The sequence below is a fragment of the Canis aureus genome, chromosome 6 (assembly GCF_053574225.1).
Source record: "Canis aureus isolate CA01 chromosome 6, VMU_Caureus_v.1.0, whole genome shotgun sequence".
Lineage (NCBI taxonomy): Eukaryota > Metazoa > Chordata > Mammalia > Carnivora > Canidae > Canis > Canis aureus.
In genome coordinates, this window is record NC_135616.1 from 41,887,136 (window position 1) to 41,914,060 (window position 26,925).

General features: G+C 40.3%; 1 protein-coding gene across 12 annotated transcripts in view; it reads right to left on the reverse strand.

Annotated features, from left to right (window-relative positions):
- The window catches only part of ENAH (ENAH actin regulator), a 144,723-nt gene that overhangs the window by 20,354 nt on the left and 97,444 nt on the right, over positions 1–26,925 (reverse strand). For 6 of the 12 annotated variants that reach the window (XM_077901286.1, XM_077901291.1, XM_077901293.1 and 3 more), the window contains exons 4-6: positions 23,433–23,489; positions 18,581–18,665; positions 310–614 (exon numbers count right to left, since the gene is read on the reverse strand). In XM_077901286.1, the coding sequence (XP_077757412.1) occupies positions 310–614; positions 18,581–18,665; positions 23,433–23,489 (447 nt within the window). The remainder of the gene's footprint in view (positions 1–309; positions 615–18,580; positions 18,666–23,432; positions 23,490–26,925) is intronic. The other 6 variants (XM_077901288.1, XM_077901290.1, XM_077901295.1 and 3 more) reach the window with 1 other exon arrangement.

Sequence of the window (26,925 nt, forward strand, 5' to 3'; positions counted from 1 at the left end):
ATTCACCCAATATAAAAATTTCTCATAAAGAAACACTTGTACTTTATAGCCAATTTACAGGGCCTCAGAAGAGTTTGAAAGCCAGACTACACATTTTTCAAAAGCTTTCCCAAATCTCCAAGCAATAAATGCAATAGAGAGAGGACTAAGAAAGTGGTAAAGCAGCAAGTGCTGCACGTTTTGCCCTGTCCGACTGTTCTGCCTGCCCCCGAGCCCCTCCTGTGCGAGCTCCGACAACCCAGGCCCTGCACCCGACACCCAGGCACCCACCCAGGCACGGGGCAGGAGAGCAAGGCACGCACTCCTTACCAGCGGCTGACAGCCTGCGCTCACGCTCCCGCTCCCATTCCAGCTGCTCGCGCTCAAGCTGCTCCTGCCTCTCGCGCTGCTCTCGCTCCCGTTGCTCCTGCCTCTCACGCTGCTCCCGCTCTCGGTCCAGCCGCTCCAGGCGCTCTCGCTCCAGCCGGTCCTGCCGCTCACGCTCACGCTGCTCCCGCTCGCGCTCACGCTCCAGCTGCTCCTGCTCCAGGCGCTCACGCTCCACCCGCTCCACCCGCTCGCGCTCCACACGCTCGCGCTCCAGCTCCTTTTGTCGTTGTTGCTCTTGCAGCTGCCTGAAAACCAAACATTAAAAAGATCAGAAATCTGCAACAATGGCCACTCATGACTAAACACCCACTCCTTCAGATGAACCTATGGGTGCCTTAGTTCTGATGCAGATACACAGTGGAGCCTGCAATCAACAGCTGCCAGTGAGGAAAGACAGGACAGGACCACTTACCAGTTTCATGGAAATGAAAAGGACTTCTCTTAGCTGGATCATTAGCATGATCATCTCATTTTATTCTGCACTGTTCATGAATGAGGTGCTACAAATAAATGAATTTTCCAAGTAACTGCAGTGACCATGCCACTGAATCAAATGTTTACTAAGGAACAGTCATCATTTTAGAAAACACAATGGCTGGCCACAGCAGCAGCTTGGCAAAAATCTGCTTATTTATTTTATTTTATTTTATTTTATCTTATTTTATTTTAGAGAGAGAGAGAGAAAGAATGGGAGCACAAGGAGGGGGGAAGACAAGAAGGTATAGTGAACCTCACACAGGTGAGGAGGGGAAGAGCAGAGGGAGAGAGAAGCATACTCCCCGCTGAGCAGGGAGACCAACATGGGCCTCGATCCCAGAACCCTGAGGATCATGACCTGAGCCAAAAGCAGACGCTCAACCAAATGAACCGACCAGGCACCCCTGCTTCATTTATTTTTGAGCCCCATCTCTACTGTTTCTGAAGGATCGTTACTGGCAGATTTGCTAGGAGGAAAGGCACCTGTATCTTAAGATTTTGGATACATGGCTCCAAACTGTGTTCAGGAATGGTGGCTGGGCTCCCAACAGGAGATGAGAATTTCCTTCCTCTTCTCCAATACCCAACATGATCACCCTTTTTAATCGCAGCTAAGAGGCTTGCTACCACAACCAGCCTGCATCTTGGACCTTTCAGAGCACAATGAGACAAGGCTACATGCACTCTCTGACTGGTTGACTCCGGGGAGAATTCATATTCTATACTCACATGAAGAGCTCCTTTCTCTATTAAAGGTAATAACCCTTGGTCACAAATGTTGGTCATATGTATTTTTAACTTTTATTATGGCTTCTTAAATGCCTTTGATTTTTAAAGTTTCGTTTAAAACTGTAATGTGTTTAACTTTGTTAAAGTTGTCATCTGGCTTGTAACTTACACATAGAAAGTCTCGTGGTGTCATTCCTTTATGTGATCTGACATAAAATTCATGTTGGGTATGGGATGTGCAGTACTGAGCTACATCACAGCACCACTTAGAGCATTGACCATCCTAATTTAGATGCCACCTTTACATGTATTAACTGTTTCTGAAATTCCAGAATATTTTGGTTGGTGGATCTGTTTGTTTAGTATGACACTAGTACACTGATGCTTTGACATCTGAAATAAGTATCTGGTAGGGTGCATCTATCCTTATCCCTCTGCTTTTTGAGTTTTTCTAGATGATTCTCACTTACCTTCTTTTAGGTAAGTTTTAGGATTACTTTCTTAAATTCATCCCTTCTGGCAAGATCTATCCTTCTCAATCTTATTAACACTTCATTAAATTTGAAGACCAATGAGAAAAACATTCATGTCTTTTTAATCTCCTCTAAGAACATATGAAATGTCTCAGTATTTATGCATTTACATAAAAAATCTTTCACTCTAGGACTTCAAATGGTGGCTGTGTAATCACTGTGATTATATTAAAATCTACAGAGGCCCAATGTATATGGCTCTAAAACATACAGTTTGTTTTTAACTTCCACACATACATGTAATACAGCAAGCAAATGTCTCTAAGTTCTCACCTGGACCTAAACAATAGTCTTGCTATAAAAGTTACCTCTCCCTAAAATAAAAAATAGCCCCATCTTGTACATATCTCATAGCACAGAGGGTAAGATTAAATTAAGCGATGCCTTAAAAAAGCTCTTTCAAACATTCCTGGGGCATAAGAATGCTCAATAAATGTGAGCTATAATTTGGAATCTCATGTGAGGACTTTTCTTAGATTGGCTAATAAACCACTGGGTTCCCAGTAGAGCCAGAGTTAAATGACAGAACATGGGTGCCAGTCTTTGTCCCTCCCAGCGCTACCAATAAACTACTAAAAGATTTTCCCAGAAATCTCTCCCCTTCATGATTCCTAAACTGACTATAAAAAGGGAAAAGCTCACCTGACAAGTGAACCAATCCCACTTCTCTCAGAAAAGCACGAAGTCCCTCTCTGGGCCTATCCCCATACCTAACAGTACCTGTCCGAAGGAAACAGAAAAGGCCTACAACAGTACTCAGGGCAAGCAGTCGCTGTGTGTGAGATACCAGCTATAAAGTCCTAAGCCAGATCTTTATGGTGCAGTATCGACTTGGGGAATCTGGACAAAGCACTAGCTGACACAGTTTTTGAGGAGTAGCAATATGCTGCAGGGGTGAAGGCAAGAAATTCGGGGTATTCACAAGTATGTTTTCAATAAGAAACCAAATAGAGAAGAGTCAGTTCTTTTTGTCAGTTCATCACCTCTAATAGATGAACTCAGCTGGGACTTACATTAAACACACAGTGTGTGTCAAAAAAAAATAGGAGCACACTCTATAATGTGATATTCTAAGCGATCGATTGGGTCCAAAAGGCAAAGACACACCCATATTATTCTAATTAGAACACATCTGTGTACAGTAGCTAAGAGAAACTACTTAGTTTCAGAAGATAGTAGCTTGGGCAGCCCGGGTGGCTCAGCGGTTTAGTGCCGCCTTCAGCCCAGGGCCTGATCCTGGAGACCTGGGATCCAGTCCCATGTCAGGCTCCCTGCATGGAACCTGCTTCTCCCTCTGCCTGTGCCTCTGCTTCTCTCTCTCTCTGCTTCTCTCTCTCTCTCTCTCTCTGCATCTCTCATGAATAAATAAAATTAAAAAAAAAAAAAGAAAGAAAGAAAAGAAAAGAAAAGAATATAGTAGCTCACCAAGAAATCTAGGATGGAAAGACCCAAGTTCCTAGGCCCTTTTCCATTTCCACACCACCTCTTTCATTTAATTCTTGTCAACAGAATACAGGTACAGAAAGCGTATTAACAAAAACCAACAGTTCATTGCTCCAACCTTCCCACTCATTCCCAGTTACTATCAACTCTTTTTAGACATTTCTTTTTAACTTCAGACACTACCTCAGGTGACTCCTTCAGCTCCCTCACCACACCTAAGCCTTTCCCAGCATGGTCACATACACATACACATACACAGGAGAATATACATTCCTGGGGAAATCGATATTCAGAGTTTATGTTATTAATACAGTTAAACCATACAGTATCCTAAAGCTACACTGCATTTCTTTTATTTTAAGTCAACTCTACACCCAACATGGGGCTGGAGCTCATGACCCTGAGGATCAAGAGTCGCACACTCTTCCAACTGAGCCAGCCAGGTGCTCCACACTGCATTTTCATATTGAAGTTCTTAGGTTTGATTTGTTTTGTTGTTGTTTTTACCTCCACATTGACAGCCACTTCTTCAAGCAACACAATGTTTTTGTTTTGTTTTGTTTCGTTTTGTTTTTAAGATTTTATTTGTTTATTCATGAGAGACACAGAGAAAGAGAGAGAGGCAGAGACACAGGCAGAGGGAGAAGCAGGCTCCATGTAGGGAGCCTGACGTGGGACTCGATCCCCATCTCTAGAATCAGGCCCTGGGCTGAAGGCGGTGCTAAACCGCCAAGCCACCCAGGCTGCCCAACACAACGAACGCTTTTATCATAAAAAGTAAGCTTAAGTTACAGGCAGTAAGCCAGGTCTCAAAAACTTACTGCATAATGGCTATTTAGAGCCAGGGAGTTCTGACTTAGAAAGATTATTCCACATATCGTAACGTAATATTTATTCTAGGGTTTTCAGTCTATAAAAGATCCAGAATATGTACTGATGTAGGAGAGGAGTATGATGCCAGAGAGATTCCCCAGGTTCATGGATAGTGAGTGGAGCAGGCATTTCACAAAGCTGCAAGAGATTCTGCTGATTGTATATTTTCTTGATTTGAAGGGGGAAAAAAGGTGGTAGTCAAAGTCCTTGGCTAATGTTTTAGCTTGCTCACTAAAAAGATGCATGTCTAAATATATTTCCCAGATCTTTAGTAGCATGAATAATTCCCACCTGAACTGGACAGTAAATAAATCTGACATTCATGTTTTGACCTCTAAAGGAGAACATTTGTATTTTCTTTTTAGGGGACAGTTTCCAAGTTTGCAAACCCTGCTTTTCTTAGAAATATCACTGCCGACTCACACTCAGGAAACACATATGATGCTTCTTCCCAGAGCGGTGTTGTGTCTACAACTACTCTTTACTGTTAGAACCACCTGAAGACTTTTTCAAATTACAAGGGCTTGAATTCTGAAACTATGCAAAACTTCTCCCAGGCTGTTTTAATTAAGGATGTGCATTTTACATTAACTTGAAAATTTCTGAAAAAATACATTTTTCAAAGACAATTATAGAGCAAATGACCGATATAACAGTCAAAAGCATTTTAAAAACATCAGAAATAGTCTCTCCCACCACCAAAATACCTATTTCCTCAAAAGAGCTAGCCACGAATATAAAGATATATCCAAAACACTGGCCAGCAATAAGGTTAATGGCTTTTTCTTAAATATATTCAGGCACACATTTAGTTTATGTTAACTCAAAGATTTTTTTTTAAAGCAAGCAAAATATAAATAAAGTTTAAAAATACATTTTATACAGCCTTACCTATGTGGGAGAGTGTTAGGTAGGTAAAGAATGATTGAAATTTTGACACAATTGGAAGTAGAGGAGAGCAGACAGGGAAGAGGACAGGACCTGAGTTGGTAACATTTAGTAACACTACAATATTCCTAACATTTCACAGAAAATAAAACTGTATGGATATATTCTGATCATATCATGTGGGTCTTTCACTTCTTTACTAGCAAACAAATGAAAAGTGGACAAAATGAAACAAAGTAATTAAGGTTTAAGGTTATAGCACTCCTGAGACAGGGAGGTGGTCATACTTACAGGAGGAGGCGATCCACTCTTGGTCCACCCTGCCTGTGAAGGCTGACTGGGGGGCTATACACCCTCATGGCTGCCCTGCTGCTTGGGTACTGGGACTACAGTCCCCTTTTATAACTTTCAAGTAATGGTGCTGATCTACTAACTATTTATAGACATTAACTAAATTAAGTTCTATGTTGAGACTAAACACAGGACTGACTCATGTTTCTTAAATATGTTTTTCACCATAGTCAAAGAAGCCAAATATTAATAATATGAGTAGACACCAAAAACTGATATTAACAAATGAAACAAAAGTGTGCAGAAAACTAAACAATAGCACCATCACGTGATGACAGGAAAGGTATGGGGCTAATTAATATCCGAGGTAAACGTTAATTTCAACTCCTCTCACTCTTATTAAAGTAAACAAATTAAAAGTGTATAACCAGCAGTACAACAAAGCTTGTAACAAAACAGGAATCCCTTCCCCAGGGAGGGACCCTCCCAATCCTGATTTCACTCTCCAGAAACAACTACTTTCAATCTGGTACTGACCTTGTGTTTCTAAACACAGTGATTTGTTCAGAGTGACTGAGTCCTCCAGCGTGACACGTTTCTACTGATGTTCAACTGCACAAAGGACCTAGTTTCTACCCCTCCAACCCATAAAACCTCTCCCTTCGCATTCTTCTAACCAAACCATACTGCCACTTGGGATACATCAACATTCACTTATATTATTCATGGGTGATCATATTTACTTTTCAGAGCAATTCTTCCTTGCTCTGGTGTTAAAAATTACAACCTTTTTCCCCATTTGATCCTTTTTTCTCTATACTATCCCTGCTCCACCCCAAACTCTCCAACAGAACTGTAAACCCTCCTGATATGGTCCAGCGTATCAGGGAATCCACTCTATTTTCTGTTCCTTCATGGTTGCTCTCCTCCAGAAACACATCAGGAACCCTCAGACCTCTTGGCTTATCAGACAGGTCCCTAAGGTCTGGCTTTCGCCTTAGCCACACTGGGAATTCCCTTGTCTCTGTCCCAAGCTGGGTCCCTTGCTTGTAGGCTGCTCCTATGACTTCATCACTCTTGGTTTATTCTCTCATTTTAATAGAACACACCTTCTGGTAGCTTCCTGGGGAAGTTGTGCAGAGATATAAGTTTGACTGGCAACATCCTCTTAGGATTTGAAGCCACAGTCCTCACCCCAAGCTCTGAAAACATTCTGTCATACTCTGAAATGCCACCATGACAGGCCTTGGTGAGTCTCATCAGTCTAGAACCAGGGGCTGGCAAATAACACCCAAACCCAGCCACTCCTGCCCCCTCAAGTGTCGTCCCTGGCAAGCCGCAAAGAAGAGGTGAACTGCTGCCACAGAAACCTTGTGGCTGTGTCTGCAATAATGACCACCTGGCCCCAAGCAGACTTCCCAATGAGCATGGAGCCTTGACACAGGGCTCGATCCCACAACCCTAAGGATCGTGACCTGATCCAAAACCAAGAGTCGGATGCTCAAATGACTGAGCCACTCTGGCGTTCCTGATTATTTTTAAATAACTACAGTTTCTGCCTTATAAGTGAAATATGTTCCCTTAGTTCTCTGCAGCTGCTGCAGGGTAGTTTTAGGTTTTCTTCTGTTTCCTGTATTACACCTATTTCCTCAAAGGTCAATTTCCTGTTTGTTGTCTTCTGTTTTCATGCATAGGTGTCCCTCAAAGGTCTGACGATTTCTGGCTGTCCACTTATGTCTATGGAGTGGCACTGAAGCTGGGCAGAAGCCCTCGAGGAAATTACCTTCATTGGCAGGGACCCTAAATGTCAATACCTATCCTTTCTCTTGGCCAGGCCAATTTTGCCAAAGATGGCTCAACATTTCTTGCATGAGCTCTACAGGTGTGGCTACCAATGTCTAGGAACTGGGCAAGAAAAAGAGACTGACCTGGCCGACTCTAACCAATCCCTGTTTTCATGGCAAATTGCCCACACCTGCACTTCTATGCCTGATGTGGCCCAGTCAAGACCAGGGGTCAACAAACTTTCTGTGGGCCTCACACAGCATCTCTACTACATATTCTTTTCTCTCTTTTTAAATACAACTCTGTAAAAATGTTAAGTCGTTCTTAGCCATCAGCAATGCAAATACAGACCTGAGGGCTGGATGTGGCTGGTGAGCTATAGTTTGCTAACCTCTGGCGTAGGCTTCTGAGCAGTCCAAAACAGTAGCTGCCAGTTGTATTTCACCACTGAGCATTTGACATGCTCCTAGTTTGAAATGATACATGCCTGACATATAAAAATACATATCAGATTTTCCACACCTAGCATAAAAGAATGCAAAATATCTCTAAAGATTTTGTATCACTTATTGAAGTTATTTTTCTTAAGATTTTTTAAAGTAATCTCTACACCCTATGTGGGGCTCGAACTCATAACCCTGAGATCAAGAGTCACATGCTCTACCAACTCAGCCAGCCAGGTGCCCCTGAAATGATAATACTTTAGATTTAGAAAGTTAAATACGTTATTAAAGTTCATTTTTGTTTCTTTTAAAAATTTTATTTATTTATTTATGAGAGAGAGAGAGAGAGAGAGAGAGAGAGAGGCAGAGACACAGGAGCAGGGAGAAGCAGGCTCCATGCCGGGAGCCCGAGGTGGGACTCAATCCTGGGACTCCAGGATCGCGCCCTGGGCCAAAGGCAGGCACTAAACCACTGAGGCACCCAGGGATCCCCTCTTTTAAAAATTTTAAAATGTAGTCACTAGCAAATTTAAAAACGACATGGAGTTTGCATCATATTTTACTCGAACAGCACTGGTCTAGAGTGTGTCTGGTTCACTTCTAGAGAATAAATCTCTGGTCTCCTGGCCAAGTGTGGTGGAGGACATGTGGCTATCTACATACTCTTCATAAAGACTTGTAACTGACACTTCTGTGTGTGGCACTATAAAATAGCTGGCTGTTGACAGGTGCCATGGCCACTCACCCTTCCTCTGTCCTGGCTTAGCTGTAGCTTTTGCTGGTCTAAGCTACTACTCATACTAGTTTTTTTTTATGATCGCCATAATAAGATCCATAAATGAGGAGGCTTACAACAACATGAATGCATTCTCTCATACGAGAGGTCAGGCTCTGAAATCAAGGTGCTGGCTAAGGGCTCTGATGCTGAGCCTGCTCCATGCCTCTTTACTGCTTCTGGTGATCACTGGTAACTCTTGGGATTCCTTGGCTTGCAGATACAACACTACAGTCTCTGCCTCCCTCCATCCTATGATCTCCTCCCTATGTCAGCCTCTGTGTCTTCATAGGGCCATCTTGCTTTTGTATCTTTATTTAAAATTTTATTTAAATTCAACTTAGTTAACATATAAATGTATTACTAGTTTCAGAGGTAGAGATCAGTGATTCATCAGTCTTATATAACACCTAGTGCTCATCACATGACATGCCCTCCTTATGGCCCATCACCCAGTGACCCCGTTCCCCCACACCCTTCCCCTCCAGCAACCCTCAGTTTGTTTCCTATGATTAAGAGTCTGTTATGGTTTGTCTCCCTCTCTGATTTCACCTTGTCTTATTTTTTCCTCTCTTCCCCTATGATCCTGTTTTATTTCTTAAATTTCACATGTGAGTGAGATCATATGATACTTGTCTTTCTCTGCCTGATTTATTTCACTCAGCATCACACCCTCCAGTTCCATCCACGTCATTGCAGCCTTTCTCCTCTTCTTCTTCTAAGGTCACCCAGTATACTGGATAAAGGGGGTCCACCCCACTCTAGTATGACCTCATCTTAACTAATGAATCTATTTCCACACAGGGTCATATTTTGGGATGCTGGGAATTGGGACATATCTTTCTTGGGGGGCACAATTCAATCCAGAACATCCTTCATGAAAGTTAGAGAGTAGATGCCCATTCCTTTTCTGTCACATTACATAACTGATGTTCTGCAAAGGGCAGCTGACCTTCCTAAACAAACCAGATTCTAAATATGTTGTTTAAACTTTTCTTTAGTAATTAATTTCCTTTTCGTAACTATTTCAGAAGCCAGGAAAAAATGACTTAAAGAATAAGAATTCTTAGCTATTAATTAAAATAACCCATTAATAGGGGTGCCTGGGTGGCTCAGGTGGGTACACATCTGCCTTCAGCTCAGGTCATGATTTTGGGGTCCTGGGATTGAGCCCCACATCTGGGGGGGGAGGTTCCTGCCCAGCAGGGAGTCTGCTTCTCCCTCTGCTGCTCCCCCCATTTGTGCTCTATCAAATAAATAAAATCTTAAAAAATAAAATGAAATAATCCAGTAATAATTTATGGTTCTGAGTAAAAAATCCTATCAAGTTTGTATGCATACCCAATATACATATGGCTGGGGAGCACATTATTCCTGTCATTCTCTTCCAACCCATCACTTACTACTTACTCACCAAACACAAACCACTTGCCCATCGTCAAAAATCAATTCATGAAACCCTCAAGAACAATATACCTAAAAGCAGTAACAAAAATGTATCATTATATAATATGAACTTTATACTAAAAATATAACTACCAAAATCTTACAGGTGAATAATTATAATGTAATAATCTTCATTTTGATTACACTTTTCAGTAATGGTGTAGAAAAGAACCAGGTAAGGAGCCAAAGTTATTAGTAAGGTCACGAAATAAAAGTTGGCCAAGGGTATTGTATCATGCCTCTGAAAATCAAATCAAATGCAAGAACATTTATTTCTTTATAAATAACCACATAAATCTTGGAAATAGAATTTCTATTGGAAATCCAGCTTCTGATAGTCTGTGCTGCATTACCCTGCTACCATCATGTTTCCTTACCAACTGCCTCTGCTGCTGAGACAAAGACCAGTGCTAAGTGTCTGTATAAAGATACTACAAAGTACCTTCTTCCAAGTGTGGTTTCATCATGGGCAAAAACAAATCCCATAGGATGTAGGCCACAGGAGAACAGTGGAGACTTTTCTCATAATTTGAGAATACTGAAGTGTTAAAAAGCAAGGTCCTTTTTATTACTCAACAAATACAGGAAAAGATAATAAAAAATCAATTTCTCAATATGGCATATAAAGCACTTTACAAGCTGGACACAACTTATTCTTCCAACTGTTCCATCAGTCCTGGGAGCGGCACCCATGTCACAGGGCTGACTGCACCCCCTTGCCTTACACATCTGCTCTTTCTGCCTGGAATGCTCTCCCTTTCTGAAACCAAAAGTTCCTACCCAGCTTCCTCTTCAGGGCATGACTCCAGGTGCATCTCCTCAGGGAAGCCTCCCACCATCTCCCAAATAGCACAGACAGAAAAGCCTAAACAGCATGAAAATGGATTGTATTATCTTATTTAACTGTCTCCCAACCACATAAACTCATATATTTTCTGCCTCTTATACCTAACTAACACCTACATACATGTGAATTCAGGACCAGAAAATTTCTTGGCTTTTTCTCAGAATTTTTTTTTTTTTAAGATGTTATTTATTCATGACAGACACAGAGAGAGAGAGAGGCAGAGACACAGGCAGAGGGAGAAGCAGGCTCCACGCAGGGTGCTGGATATGGGACTCGATCCCGGATCTCCAGGATCACACCCTTGGCTGAAGGCGGCGCTAAACCACTGGGCTACTGGGACTGCGCTTTCTCAGAAATGTTATTCAGGTCTCTACTCTCTAGGAGTCTATAATGTTCACTGTATAGATGAGGGTCAGCTATAAAGTACATAATAAACAGTAAAATATAAAGTAAGAGAGGATGTGATTAAGTTGTAAGAGTTCAAAAAAGAAAGCCACTGGTACAACTGGAAGAGAGTCTACAGATGATGACAACGCACTGTCAGAAAAGGAAAACTGGAGAGTGGTGTGTGGAGAGCGAGCCAGGAGAAAGACAAATGTGCAAGGTAGTCCTCAGACATTAGGCCAAATGATGCAGCTGGAAGTGAGCAGGACTGGCCCTTGGGACACTGAGGGCAAAGTGACATGGCAGGACTGTCTGGACTCTTATTCAATCTGACTCCACTCCAAGACTCTACTGGAATTCCAGAAAAATCTTGTCTATGAACAAACTCATGACAAAGTAGAAAACTGAGGGGTCATCAGCAGAACAACTCTATCATCAAGTTTATGGAAGCAGGAATGGCAGAGAGGAGTTTAATTAAGTCTACACTTCTTTCCTCAGTTTCCATAGACAAATATATCCAAGTACCCATTCAATATCTTTACATGGATGTCTAACAAACATCTCACTCTTACAACAGTCTCAAAGTTTACCTCTGGTACCTCCCAACAAAACCTGCTCGACTCATATATAGTCTTCCGTATCTCAGTGAAGGACAACTCCATCCTTCCCACTCACTTCATGTTAAAAGCCACGATCCCCCCATCTCTCATACCCCGTATACAACCTCAGAAAGTGGGGTTTCTGCCTTCTTGCCACCTCCGTCACTTGGTGGAAGCCACTGTTATATCCCACCTAGTTTTCGTTAATAGCCACCCGGTTTTCCTGCTGGACTGTATTCACCTCTAGAAGGCGCCCACCTCTATCTGTGTTTCTCCACAGGCTAGTCTCAACAGAGCAGCCAGTCTGATGGTTAAAATGGTAAGCCAGGGCAGCCCCAGTTGTGCAGCGGTTAGCTCCGCCTGCAGCCCAGGGCGTGATCCTGGAGACCAGGGATCAAGTCCCATGTCAGGCTCCCTGCATGGTGTCTGCTTCTCCCTCTCCCTGTGCCTCTGCGTTTCTATGAATAAATAAATAAAAATCTTTTAAAAATAAAAATAAAATAAATAAAATGGTAAGCCAAATCATTTCTACCAAAATCATTCAGGGGCGCCTGGGTGGATCGGTCAATTGAGCGTCCGACTCTTGGTTTTGTGCCAGGTCATGATCTCAGGATTGTGGGATTGAGCCCCATGTTGGGGCTCCATGCTCTGCAAAGTCTGCTTGAGATTCTCTCCCTCTCTCCCTGCCCCTCTCCCCATTCTCTAAAATAAATAAAATCTTAAAAAAGAAAGAAAAAAAAAAGAAAACCATTCAATGGTCCCTCTTTCTCTCAGAACTAAAACTACCTTCTCTGCAATCTCTGGCCAGGTACTGCACGATAGGATTCTCCTTTCTATTCTTGCTCTCTCTATCCAAGTCACCGTGGCCTCTTCATTTGTCCTTGTACACAAATGCACGATCCCACCCCAAGGCCTCTGCACTAGCTGTTCCCTCTGCATGCAAAGTATTTCACCAAGACACCTGCTTGGCTAGCTCCTTCCTTTGTCTCAGTAACACCTATCCTGACTGACCCACCCCATTTACAATTATAACCAGCCTCCCTTGCCCTGCCACCACAACCACTCCCCTCTACTTGGCCCAGTCCCTTCCCAGAGCACTAATCATCTTTTGCCATGTCTACTGTTTACTGTCTGATTGGGGGTAAGGCTGTTTACACCCCCATCCCATTCCCTGCCCTGGTGTGTTACAAACACAGGGAACAGACAGTGCCCAGAAACTCCTTACTGCGCTGCAGAGCAAAGACAGCACATCCAGAATACATACTCAAAGTGGCTAAAGCACACATGACAAGAGGAACCTGGGAGAGATCTCTCGTAAGTCCAGCAGACACACAGGATGGGAGGGGGCAACAAGGCCATAATCAGGCTTAATAAACTCACGCATTGCCTGAAAAGCAGGGGCATCTGCCACCCCTCTCCTCCTCAACCTTCGCTCAATGGATGGAATGGCATTTACCAAAGGAGACTGTTCTCTAAACAAACTCAACATGCTGCCTCTGGTGAGTCAGAGCTTTTGGAACCAGCTCAGCATCTATGGGGTCCCAAGGCCTGTCTGTTCCCCACCCTTGTATCCTCTAAAGGAGAGCCCGCCAGCCTCTGCATCCTGCCCACCTCCACAGATGTCCTGACAGCTTTCTTGGTCAGGGAGGAACCTGCCCAGCAGAGACCTTACCTCCATGATGCAAGAGGAAACCCAAGCCATGGACTGACACCATTCAATCTCGTATGTTTAGAGATAAATGGACCACTAAAGATGACCAGATAATTTGAGTAAAACCAGTATGACAATCAATTTAACTCTACAGGAGGGAGAAGACTCAGGCAAAGCAAGAAAAATAGAAAATAGGAGAGGATTAAGATACAATTATGAATTTGAAACAGGCTGTTAAAAAGGGAATAATTATAAAATAGAAAAAGCTCTTGGAGATTAAGATTAATCTTTCAACAGACGATCCACTACTGTGCTCAAACCTCATTAGGCAGCTGTGAGCCATGTGTGTGGCTCCTGAACATTTGAATGTGGCCTGTCTGGATGGCAATGTGTGGTATTCATAAACACATTCCTAATTTTGAAGACTTGGTATGAAAAATAGGATATAAAATACTCTAACAATTGTTATACTTATTTCATGTTAAAACGATAATACTTTAGATAAACTGGCTTAAATAAAATATATTATTAAAATTAATTTCACTTGTTTTTTACTTTTGGTAATTTGGCCACTAGAAAAAAAAATTTTTTTTAAAGATTTGTTTATTTATTCAGAGAGAGCGAGAGAGAGGCAGAGATACAGGCAGAGGGAGAAGCAGGCTCCATGTAGGAAGCCTGACGTGGGACTCGATCCCGGATCTCCAGGATCTCACCCTGGGCTGCAGGCGGCGCTAAACCGCTGCTCCATTGGGGCTGCCCGAAAAATTTTAATTACATACATGATCCATATTACATTTCTACTAGATGGTACTGGTCTAGAATATATTGTTACAAATATCGCCAAGAGGGGTGTCTGGGTGGCTCAGTCGGTTAAGTGTCTGCCTTTGGCTCAGATCATGATTTCAGGGTCCTGGTATCAAGTCCCACATCGGGCTCCCTCTTCAGTGGGGAATCTGTTTTTCCCTCTCACTCTCCCTCTGTTTTCTCTCTCTCAAATAAATAAAATCTAAAAACAAACAAACAAACAAACAAACCTCCAAGAATACAGAACTGAAAAAGAAGCAAAAAAATGAGACAAGTAAGTATCATGAGGAAATAACCCAGAAAGGTCAGCATTGACTAACATTGACTAACAGGAGTTCCCAAAAGAGAACTCAGAAAACAGAGAGAAGAAATGTTTAAATGGTTATAAGTCTTCAAATGAAAAAAAAGGTCCGTTAAGTACTGAGCTAAAGAAAATAAACCCCACAAAACCCTAAAACTTTAGTTCATGACATAGTCCTAAAAATCCAGATTACTGTGGTTGACAGGTTTAAAGGGATTCCAGAAAAGGGGGCGGGGGAGGGGGCAGAACACCTGTAAACATAAGGACAAAATTAAGGACAGATGTAAGAAGACTGCAAATGTATAAATTGTTAAATGAGAAAACCAGGGGATGGGATGGAAGCACAGGGACAGGGGTGTCACAGAACGAAGAAGGTGGAAACAGCTCAAGCGAAGACACAGGTTCAATTTGAAAGAGAAACCAGTGTCAGGGCTGAAACTAACAGCTGCTGGAAGCTGGCCAGGGAGGTGACAAGTTGTGCTTTCTAGGGGGTGGGTACACAGCCCCCAGCTGTCACAGGACTCATCAAGAAATAGAAAAAGCAGCATACGATTTCATGCTATGGAAGAAGCTATCAGGACTATTAAATGCAGAAATGGTTAAGAGTGATTAAACTCTGGGCATTAATAGGAAGGGAAGGCAGGCGACCCTCCCCATCTTCTGCCCTCCAGAATCTACCATGTGCTATAAAGGGAGTCTACCACGTGCAAATGACTTTAAGAAAAATTAATCTGACAGTAATAAAGTGGGAATAACTGAAAGGAAGTCTAGGTTAAAGATCAGTAAATCAACTACAAAACACTGGCAGTATGTAAGAGAACAAATACTGGAAGCTACTAGTAATGAGAATGTCAGAAGAGTAGAACAGGCTTTTAGAGACAGAAGTCACAGGGCACACTGGAACAGAGATCATGAATGAAGAGCATTACAGACCCTCTAAGCAGAAAGTCTGGGAGAAATATTAAAGAGAAGAAGGTATGTACATTAAGAATGAAATCATAAGGGTTTAACACTTCAGTATTAGTAGGACACCCAAATGCATGAGCTCCAAAACAGGAATTCTCACTGAGGATCAACTGTTGGAACTGAGGGGGGGGGGGGGTCTGTGACCCTCTGAAATGATATGCAGATGTTGCACGTAAGTGCACATATATGTGCATGTAAGAAGGGCGGGAGGCTGGGGGAAAGATGGCACGAATCTGCTGCTGCGCCAAATTCTCAGGAGGGTCTACGATACTACCCTATTTCGTGGGCAATATGGCACAGATCTCAGGTGTATGATCACAGCTGTCGATGTAGAAGCCACTGGGATAAGACAGTTAAGGTAAAGCTTCAATATGCAACCCAATCATCAGTCTGTCAAGGTATACCACATACAGAGGGAGAACAAGGACAGCTTGTGCGCATGTTCATGTAAGAAGCCAGAGGAGTGAGGGGTACAAGGGACAAAAGGCAGCAAGGAAGAGACTCTGCACTTTGAAAGGAAGAAAACAAAGAGGCAAAGTTGCACAAAGAGGAGATATTTGAAGTAGAAACAAGTCAATGCTGGAAGCAGCATTTCCAGATTTGAGGAGACACAAAACAGATTTCAGCAGATAAAAAAGGAAGTGGGTGAAGGAGAGAGAAGGGAAGGGACAGAGAAAAAAAATTAACACTGAAAGAGAGAAAGTGGTACTCGAATGGAAGGTTTCCCTACAAGAAAAGGGGGCACCCAGCTGGCTCAGTTAGTGCAGTGTTCGACTCTTGATCTCGAGGTTATAAGCTTGAGCCCCATGCTGAATGTAGAGATTACTTAAAAATAAAAAAATATTTTTAAAAATCTTTTTAAGAAATAAAGAAGACAGTGTAGCTAGGGACAGAAAATAAAAATTTACACAGAAAATTTACATTTACCAAAAAATTTTAAAAATTAATTTACAGAAAATAATTTAAGAATTTTTCAGAACTTTGGGTTTTACTCTTCAAAACGATTGAGTTCAAGTTTTGACCTAAATGAGCAGTATAGAAGACAACATTCAATTTTCAAACTCTGAAGTATCTTCCTATATACAAACAGAAAAGCCAGGTGAGCGCTGCAGGGCCAGCCCTTGGACGGGACAAAATCAGACTCAAGGTACAGCGTTTTCACAGCAGTTAGTAAAAATTCACTCAATATTCATTTCCACTAAAACTGCAAGTTCCAAGTTCTGTTCTGAATGACCTCCATGCAGAGGATCACCCATCTGAGATCCTCACCAAGCCAGCAGTACCCTCTGCTGGCTCCTATTTCTATCCTGCATTGTCCTCATCCAGCAACTGTTCCAGGAGCCACTTGTCATTCCATGATGCCAGAAATTATGTTACATTTGGGTTCTTTCCTGGTCCTTCCTAGCTTTCCACAAAGGTTATTCCCAATCATTCTCTTTTAAAGATCTATCCATTCATTTGAGAAAGACAGAGAGTATGCAAGCAGAGGGAGGTGTAGAAGGAGGGGGAAGCAGACCCCTCGAGTGTAGAGCTTGACCTGGGGCTTGATCTCACAATCCCTAAGATCAAGCTCTGAGCCCAAACAGTGTGAGACACTCAACCAACTGAGCCACTCAGGCACCCCATGATCATTTTTTGTTAATTACTTTTCCGTGTGTGTGTGTGTGTGTGTGTGTGTGTGTGTCTATGTGTGTGTGTGGAGGGGGAGGCAACAGTCTCATTATAATTTCTAACTCTTGGAATTGTTCTGTTTAAAACACTCAATACAGAACCAAATTCCATCTTTTAAACTTTCCTTATTTCTACAAAAATTTAATTGTATTTATATTTGTTATAGCTTCACTCAAGAGTTGGATAGATTTTCATCAAATTTGGAGCTATTTCCAGAGCAACTTTACTAAATATAAAAGGCTGTGACAAAACCAAAATTCATTTCAGAAGGGCCTTCCCCAAGAGCCAAGCAGTTACACACCAAAGCAGCCAACACGGAACATGGTGAGAGATCCCTCTAGCTGACAGGGGAACATGACACACACATCAAAACAACACAGAGAATCTGAAGAGTGTTTCAAATGTGAGATCCAAATCAAAGGTCAGAAGAAGAGATGCTGGCATGCTATGGATCAAATGCTTGTCAACTGGAAGAATCCATCTAAGTATGATGGTTATCAGCTGTCTAAAATAAAACAGGTGACCGACTAGTGATAAAAAGCAAGATCAACATCTCCAAAAAGTTTTCATATGTTTAAAATGGAACACCTAGGGGTGCCTGGGTGGCTTCAGTTGGTTAAATATCTGCCTTGAGTTCAAGTCATGATCCCAGGGTCCTGGGATGGAGCCATGCATGGGGCTCCCTGCTCAGTGGGGAGTCTGCTTCTCCCTCTGCCACTCCCCATGCTCATGCTCTGTCTCTGCCAAATAAATAAATAAATAAAATCTTATGAAATAAATAAATAAAATCGAACACCTGAGTTTAACTAACTCAATTTTACTGAATGTATCTGAATTTTATAAAACTGTTACAAATTTGGTAGCTTATAGTTCGGAGACTCTGCTAATTGAGAAATTTTCTTACAAACTGTACTGTATTTCTTTATAAATTACATTGAAGCAACAAGATGTTATCATTGATCTTACTGAACCAGCAATTTAATCATAAATAGAATGAGTTTGTATTCCATTACTAAGCACCATGATAATATCTCATTATCAATGACTTCTACTAATAGCCATGATTTCAACTTTCTAGTTAAATTAGTTATGTGAAAACCATAATGACCATAGATCAATTTATAATTGCTATAAAAATAAGACTCCCTGAAGTGAAAGTCACTTTGTATGCTGCCAAGTGACTTTTTTTTTTTTTGCCAAGTGACTTTCAAACGGCTGACAAGATATAATCCACTTTCAATATTAGGATGCTTACAGGTTTTCTGCAGTAGAAAGAAAAACTGCAAATAACAACATAAAATTTACCTTCTTTGAATTTCCAATTCTTCTTGTGATGGGCCATTTTGAACTTGGGCAGGCAGTTGAGAATTTTGTCTAGGCAATGTTGGCCCTAAAAGGGAGGGAAAACATTATAGATGAACATTATCTTTATAGTTAGCTGGACGGAGGAGATAAAATCATGAGAAGAATAACATAAAACCATCACATATTTACAAATGTATCTTCTCTTTGTTTAGCAAAATAAAATATAAGCTTTACATAACACACAGCAAATGAAAGACTGCAACATAATGCTGTCATCATCTCCAGAAGGCTTACTTGAAACAAATGGAAAACATCAACAATAAAGGAAAAATAAACATTTATATATGAAGAGCTGGAGGAAAACAAGTGTTCAATGAGCATCTGAATAGGCACCTGAGCTGGACGTTTCTAAGACAATGAGACATTCTCTTTGGGGTACTTATTCATGAAGTGAAGAGGGAGAAGTTAAATGAAAAAAATCAGAATTCAAAAACTCACCTAAATAGAACACTGGAAATGAAAAACAGGAGAGAGAGAGCATGAGAACCTTATTACTAGGATGAAGAATGCTAATGCATTTATCAAATTTGCCCAATTTAAGCTGCCATTTTTATTTAATGGCTTGGCATTTCCAGCCCTGGTGAAAACAAACATTTGCTAAACTTCTATATATAATTAACCTACTTATCTGAATTTTAAATATAACAGAGGTAATCTTAATAACTTTTCATTAGGGGTAAAAAAAAAAAAGCAAACAAAAAAATCAAACAAACAAACAAACAAACAAAAAAAAAAAACACCCAAAAAAACAAAAACCCTACATTCAAACCAACATGGCTGTCACGAGAAACTAATGACCATCCATTCCCACATACCATGTGCAATGCAGACCCATTTTTGCCATCTTGTAAAAAATGCCACTAAATATGGGACATTTGCAATATGCAATGCCTAGGATTAAAACAGAACAATCTTGAAATCTAACCCAGGAAACAAGAGAATCCAGTAAACAAGTAAATCTAGTCTGCCAGCAAATGCCAACAGATATTTTCAAAGTGATTTGTAGGCCACTAGTACCAGAAACAGGTAATAGAGAAATGCTTCTGTGTACTAAGGCAAATTCTTAGTAACTGTGCCGTACTAGGAAAGTAAACCTTGCAACTAGAAGGATAAGTTTCCTGGCAATGTGGTTCGGTACTGGCATATCCCAATTGTAGAGAAACAGATAATTTGATCTAAACTTACCTACTAAATTTTTTCCTCATGTCTTTACCCATCTCTAGATTAACCATGTAATTTGTCCTCTAAAAGACAAGTTACATGACAATTGTGGTGATGTATTTCATCAGGTTTCCTAACAGTCTGCTATTTTGAGAACCACATAAAGGAAATATTAAAATATATTAATCCCATGTCCTCAGCAACAACAACAAAATCAAAAAACTTTTTGAAGTTAAACATGCACTTAAATTTTTGCATAAATAAAAAAATAGAACTTGTGTAGTAAACAGCCTAGAATTCTTTCCTTCTTTTTGGAAGTGTACACACTGTACACACTGTACACTTTTTGGAAGTGTACACACTGATGTAAAAATAGACTATATATTAATAAACCACACACTAATATCTAATACTCTTAGAAGGAAAAGATGTCTTATCTCTTCCAGCAGAAGGAGAGAAAAACAGAAGATTGGGGGTGGGGGATGAACTTGGGAAAATAGAAACTATTTGGGGGAAGTATTTTTTATATCCAAAGTTACATTTATCCAAAAATATTAAATGTGAACATTTAACCTAGGCAACTCATGAGACCATTCTGGTTTATTTTTTAAAATTATAATTAAACAGCTAGATGCCAGGGGGTCAGAGAGACTTGTCCAGCATCCATCTCAAAAAAAAAAAAAACAAAAAAACAAAAAAAAAAAAAAAAAAAAAAAAAAAAACCGCTAACACACAGCTCACATCTAGCACAAGCATTTTGACCTTAATGGTGATCCTAACAGATGAAATTCACCAATACAAATCTACCGATGTAAATTTTAACTCAAATATATAAATTCAAGAAAAGGGTATCAAAATTTCAACTCAATCCTGTTTTATTAAGCAGATTTTAAAAAAATAACAAAAGTTCAATGTAACTTAAAAATAAAGCTTGAATGAGGAATAGGGTCTTTTAAAAGCAATTTAAAGAAACTGTTTTGAATTTTTTTTAAGTTAAAAACAAACTTGTTTTAAAAGGAAGTTTTAAAAATGTAGGAAGTATTCTCTGGCTGATATCATTAAATTATAAAAATAATTTACCACAGTTTATTCATGCAGCTAAAAAGAGGAAAGTTATAAGGAAGATCCTTTTAAAATGAGGGGAATTTTGATACAAGAAAAACTCTTAAGATTGTTTTCTATATGGTTCTTTCCATAGACATCCTCTCCGTGGAGGGCAGGAGAGGAGGGGCCTTCCCCTGGTGTCTTCTTACACCTGTATTTAAAATCTAGTTGTCCTGTTTGTTTCTTCTCCATCAGTACTATCAAGTCACCATAATGAGCACACTGAAACTCATTTGCATCTAACAATAATGCAAATACTGTAAGCACTGACTAGAAGAGTTCTGGGTCAGTCAAGACCTTTAGGGACACAATTTCCTATTTCTTTCTCATCAAGCACTCTGTAGTCGATCACACCAATGTGAGGCACTCGGCAGGAAGCAGCAACTGAGATTAGTCAAGGCTTCCAGCCACCAGTTTTCTGGACTGTAACTCTTACTTATTTCACATCGGTCATATTCCTAAATGAGTATCTGTGTCCTCACAGAATGAAAAAAAAAAAAAGGCACTTTCCTATCTGGTGGGCAAATGACAGCATTGTTACGAGCATCATGTGGTGGCTGACAGGTCTCTTTTGGGAAGAAAGAGAAGAAATGTGAGCCCGCCTCCTCCTATAATGGTGTCATGAAGTACAGTAACTGATTTTGAGGGTTATTTCCCTGTTATATTACCATAGCCAGAGACAAGGACTGATATTAATATGTCCTGGCTAGAATTCATATAGCAGAGATGTGACTTAGTTTCTGATCAAGAAAATGTGCTCATGCCACTGATAAGTTCTCTATAAATGATGGAAATCAGAACAGAGTGTCTCTCAGATCCAGGAATGAATGGCATTTCGGTCTTGAATTAATACTGAATTTTGGCTAAAGCACATTGCACCTGCTGTCACATTTTAATTTTCACAAATCTGGTTTCACACTTAGCCACAGACTGCTTAAAAACACAGGACTAAAAGACCAATAGGTGTTATTATACACAATACAATCAAGTGTAAACTTAGCAATGTGGTAATTATATTGTTATACACCGTTAAATCAATTAAAGGTCATAATGGGGAAAATCTTCTTTTTAACACATTATTTTACAACTTAAAAAATTCACTTTTATTAAGGGCAAATCAATCTTCCCTGCAATTGGGTAAAGTGTATTATTCTGCATGTGGAACTCAAGATAGTAAGGAGCAAAGTACAGAACATCAAGTAGGTTTTCAAAATAACTAAAAAAAAACTCCTAATAACACCAATACGAGTAATAGCTCATGGCTAGTTCAAAAGGTGGCCTAAAAGAGCCCCGGGGAGGAGGCCGATAAGCACAGCTAAGAGTCACTGATTAAACCCTGGGGAGGAGGGAGTTACAAAGATCTACACCACAGGCTCACTGCTGTAACTATGTCACCTGGAGCAATCTGAAAATGGAACTTTAGGTGATTAAGAAATACATCAGAGATTTCCTTTTTGGAAATTTATCACACATGCTTCTTTGCCTAAACCAGCTGTACATAAATTTTTAAATAATTCTAAATAGAATTATGTAAAGAAACAATATCAGAAATACTGAAGAATCACATCAAAAGTGGAGTCACATGGATATAGTACATATACACAGCTGAACTGTTTATATAAAATTTTAGCAGCATTATCACTTTATAATTTTATTTCTCATAGAGTAATTGGGCCATTCAAGATATACAGGAGAAAAAAATGTTCAAATAATTACAAGTCACTTTCTGAACTTGGTTTTTCAAAACAGAAAATTTCAGAATCAAATGAGGATAAAAACAATTCAGAGGAAGGTGTGTGTGCGCGCGTGTGTGTGCATACCACACAGCTCTATCCTTGTGTTAAGGACACAAGCATGTACCTGTCTAACTGTGACTCGGGCAGCTAAGGGACACATCCAGCTCATGCGTGTGAACAATGCCTATATGTGCACATGTGTACACAGGAGTGGAAGAGCCCTCTGGAAGCCCAAGCTCATTCCTCACCTACAGGAGAAAGAAGGCTGTCACTCAGAAGCCTATCCAGTGAAGTAGCAATGGCCTCCACCTGCCTCACAACATGCATGCCCACAACTTAGCTCACGATGAGCAAAAGCTCCCTTAAGATAATCACATTCACATTCCTCAAAACATACTAAGGTGGATGTAGTATGTGGATGCGTGTGGAGCCACATACTAAGGTGAATGGAATTTTGTCCCCATTAAATTATAAATTAAAAGACTGCTTCAAACAAAATAGCTGAAAACAAAAACGAACAAACAAAACCCCCTCTCATTCGTGTTAGAAGAACTGAAGAAGGGTTAGTCTTAAGACCCTCATTCTAACTACATTCTCACTAAGAAGCCAACTCAAAAGCTGACCGAATCACCTACACGAACCACAACAGATATCACAACATAAAACGGTAGCTTGCTGTCGATCCCAAATACCACAAACCAGACTATGGCCTACGGAAACAAAAGTTATGGAAATGTGCAAGTAGTATGTAGCACAGCTTGAAAAAGTAATGGAAACATAATGTTGCTTACCACAGAAAATACATCGCAAATTAGTGCTGTCCTGGGTAGCAGCAACCTTGCTCTGGGCTGCAACAGACACCTTGGTGTTAGAAGCTTCAAAGGACAACGGGGCCATCTGAAGAACTTCACACAAACTAAAAGGTGCTTTGAAAGGTTCAAAATGTTTTTATACATACGTCCTATCTAGATCCTCATTCTGGAAGCTCTGTAATTTAATAGAAACGTATCTTCTTTAATATAAACTTTAAAGAGAGTTTTTATGTGTCATCTTATTTGTGGAAAAACCCTATAAGAAGCCACAGACCAAATGATGCACTTATAGTCTCTTTTCCGAGTTAGAGAGTGCAATCGATTTACATTTCACAATCATAGTTTAAAAAGCAAATGAAACTGCAGTAAGAGGGCCAGGATCCATGGCTGAGTTTCACAGTATCTACCCTCTTTTAGTACTGCTCATTAAGAAGACTTAGCAGCTGAAAAAAATTCAGGGGAAACACTTAAGATTAACTTTATTTACATCAGAATTCACTTCTACTAGCTGAAAGAGACAAAGCCGGTTTTTAAACAGCCTGTAGCAATTAAAGTGTTTTATAGTTATTGATGTAATAAATAAGAGTATCTTCATTGGCTTTGTACTCTGAAAAAACATCAAAACTATTCATTGTTTTACCAAGGCCACATTTTATCGTTCTCTTTTCCCTCAACATGTATATATACACAATGAAATATCTTATTAAAAACATGTGGCCACATCAAATAGGCATTTCTACATTAAAATTTACTTTAAGTAAATTTAAGAAAAAAAAAAACTCAGTGAGAAAAAGGTGCTAATTTATGAAAAGTGGAAAGGCTTATATAAAATCAAGGTGACATTCAAAACTGGGATAAAAAAACAAATTTAAAAATTTCCTTAGTATTAGTGACATTCAAAACTTTACATTAATAATTTTCTATAAAATTGCAAAGAAATTCTTTTCACTGTGGGAAAGATTTTTTTCCGTTGGTAATAACCAAAAAACAATGAACAGATTAAAATATATTGATTCAAGAAAGACTGCATAAAGGCAAACAAGACAGTATCTTAGATTTCCCCTAAACTGAGTTAAGTAATACAATTTATGCTAACTAAAAAAGTTTGCACAGATTGAGAACCAAACCAATTTAAAGATTGTATATCTGAAAATGGTAATAAACCTTAATCAGAATTTTTTATCATTTTTAGAAATTAGATTAAATATCATCCAATTAAATTTATATCTTGCTTTAAAAATATTACATACAGCAGATATTTTCAAACACAAACAAAATAAGATTGATAAATGTCACCTTTGCTAAGTACTCCCAACAACCCAGTCTATTATTATTAAAGCCGCATGCACAACACTTACTGTAATGACAGGAGACCACAGGCATACATATAAAATGTCTACCAAGTCAATCATATCATTTCAAAGAAGATAAACAATTTAGCAAAATTTTAGTAGTTATATTTTAAGTTTAAAAGAATCTGTCTTACCGATATCTATAAATGACTACTTCTGTAAAAAGCTTTTATTAATAAACATGCCTGGTCTTCAGGTTTTACCCCTTCTGTTCCTTTAATTCATGTTTAAAGGAAAAAGAGAGTAAGGAAAATATAAAAACTTACAAGAAAGCCCTGAGAAGTGATCCCGTCTCGGACAGCAAAGCACCTGCCAGGCTGCATTACCAATCATTCTGGCACAGTCAGCCGATGGCTGTCAGAATGCAGGGGGACCATTGGGACTGTATGAGACCCAACATTTTCCACCAAAACTCCCATTTTTTTCACAGTTTACACTACGAGGCACCACTCTTGCACTCAGTATCTTCAGGCATCTTCTTTCTACAGACTTCTACTCCTTGCCACCACATAAAATACTGATCTCAGTTTGATCACAGTCGGCATTTCCTAAAGATGCGAGATTATTCATTCTGTAGTGTGCACACGCCTAGTGTGCCGAATGCTGATGCCACTCACTCTCTTGGCTGGGGGGGAGGGGGTGAAGAGGGGGAAGGAAAAAGGGGAGAGGCGGAGGGGAAAGAGAAAGGGAAGAGGAGGGGAGGAGGAAGGATGGAATAGGGGAGGATGGGGGGAGAGAAGGAGGGCAGTTACTGCCCAGACTGGGCAGAAGCAGTAAGAGGATGCCTGCAGCACCCCTTTACTCTCAGGGTTATAGTCCCAGCATTCCATACCTCTCTACCTGTCCCCCAAGGGCCCAGAGGACTAATCTGGCTTGGCGCTGAGAGATGATGAATGCGCCCTGAAGGAAAGCAGGTACTGAGGACGTTAAGATGCACCAAAAAAGCAAAATTCAGCATCTACATGGGACTTTTGGAGAAGAAAACAACCTGGTCTATCAGCCACTCTGACCACAGACAGCCCTGTGGCAGCAGCTCATGCTTTTCTTCTTTTTTTTTTTTTTTTTTATGTTTTTAAATTTCTTTTTATTGGAGCCCAATTTGTATGAATTCTTTCTTCAGCAACGGTGTCATTCAGGATAGAAGGAGAGATAATGAGTTTCCCAGACAGGCAAAATATAAAGGCGTTCATGACCACCATGCTTTTCTAATATAGTCTATAAGTGGTGATTCTCGGGCTCTGCCTACCAGTCCTCTCTCCCCTTGGGTGTTTGGTCTGAGCAGTGAGATAGAAAAGGCCTGGGTGAGAGAGTAGTCACAACCATGACAGGCTGTTTGCATCTGATCAGCATAAATGCACATTACGGCTATAGATAAAATCATTACAGCAGACCCTTAACTTCAGTTCCGAGGCAACTGGTAATGGGCTATCAACCATCTCAGCATTTTTTCTGAGGACTCAATGACATAATGTTTGCCTAAAGCTGGTTTTCCTTCGATTTACTCTCAGGAAAGCGATCTGTTGAATAGGCACATCACCAGCTTCCAAAGAGGCAGTGTTCCCACTTTTGACCATCAATATGGCCCCCAGGTATTACCCTCGTGATTGCAAAGTTCAACTACATACGTTTTGAAAGGGAATAAAAGCAAGTATGTATGTGTCTGTTCTAAGGTGTCTAGAACAGAATGCAGGAAGACCTGCAGTGGTGTGGCTGCCTGCAATAAAATAAACAAAAATAGGTACCACAGGAACACAAACTGGTGCCGCCACTATGGAAAAAATATGGAGGTTCCTCAAAAATTAAAAATATAACCACCCTAGGATCCAGCAATCCCACTTCTGGGCATATATACAAAAGAAATGAAAACAAGATACCCAAGAAATACCAGCACCCCTATGTTTGCTGCATTATCCACAATAGTTAAGATACTGAAACAACCTAACCTCCTGTCCATCAGCAGATGAACAGATAAAAGAAAATGCAGTGTGTGACTATGTGTATGTGATAGATAATTCCATTCCAGAATATTACAGAATATATACAACGGAATATTACTCAGCTTTAAGAAGGAAATCCTGTAATTTGCAAGAACATGGATGGACCCTGCAGGCATCATGCTA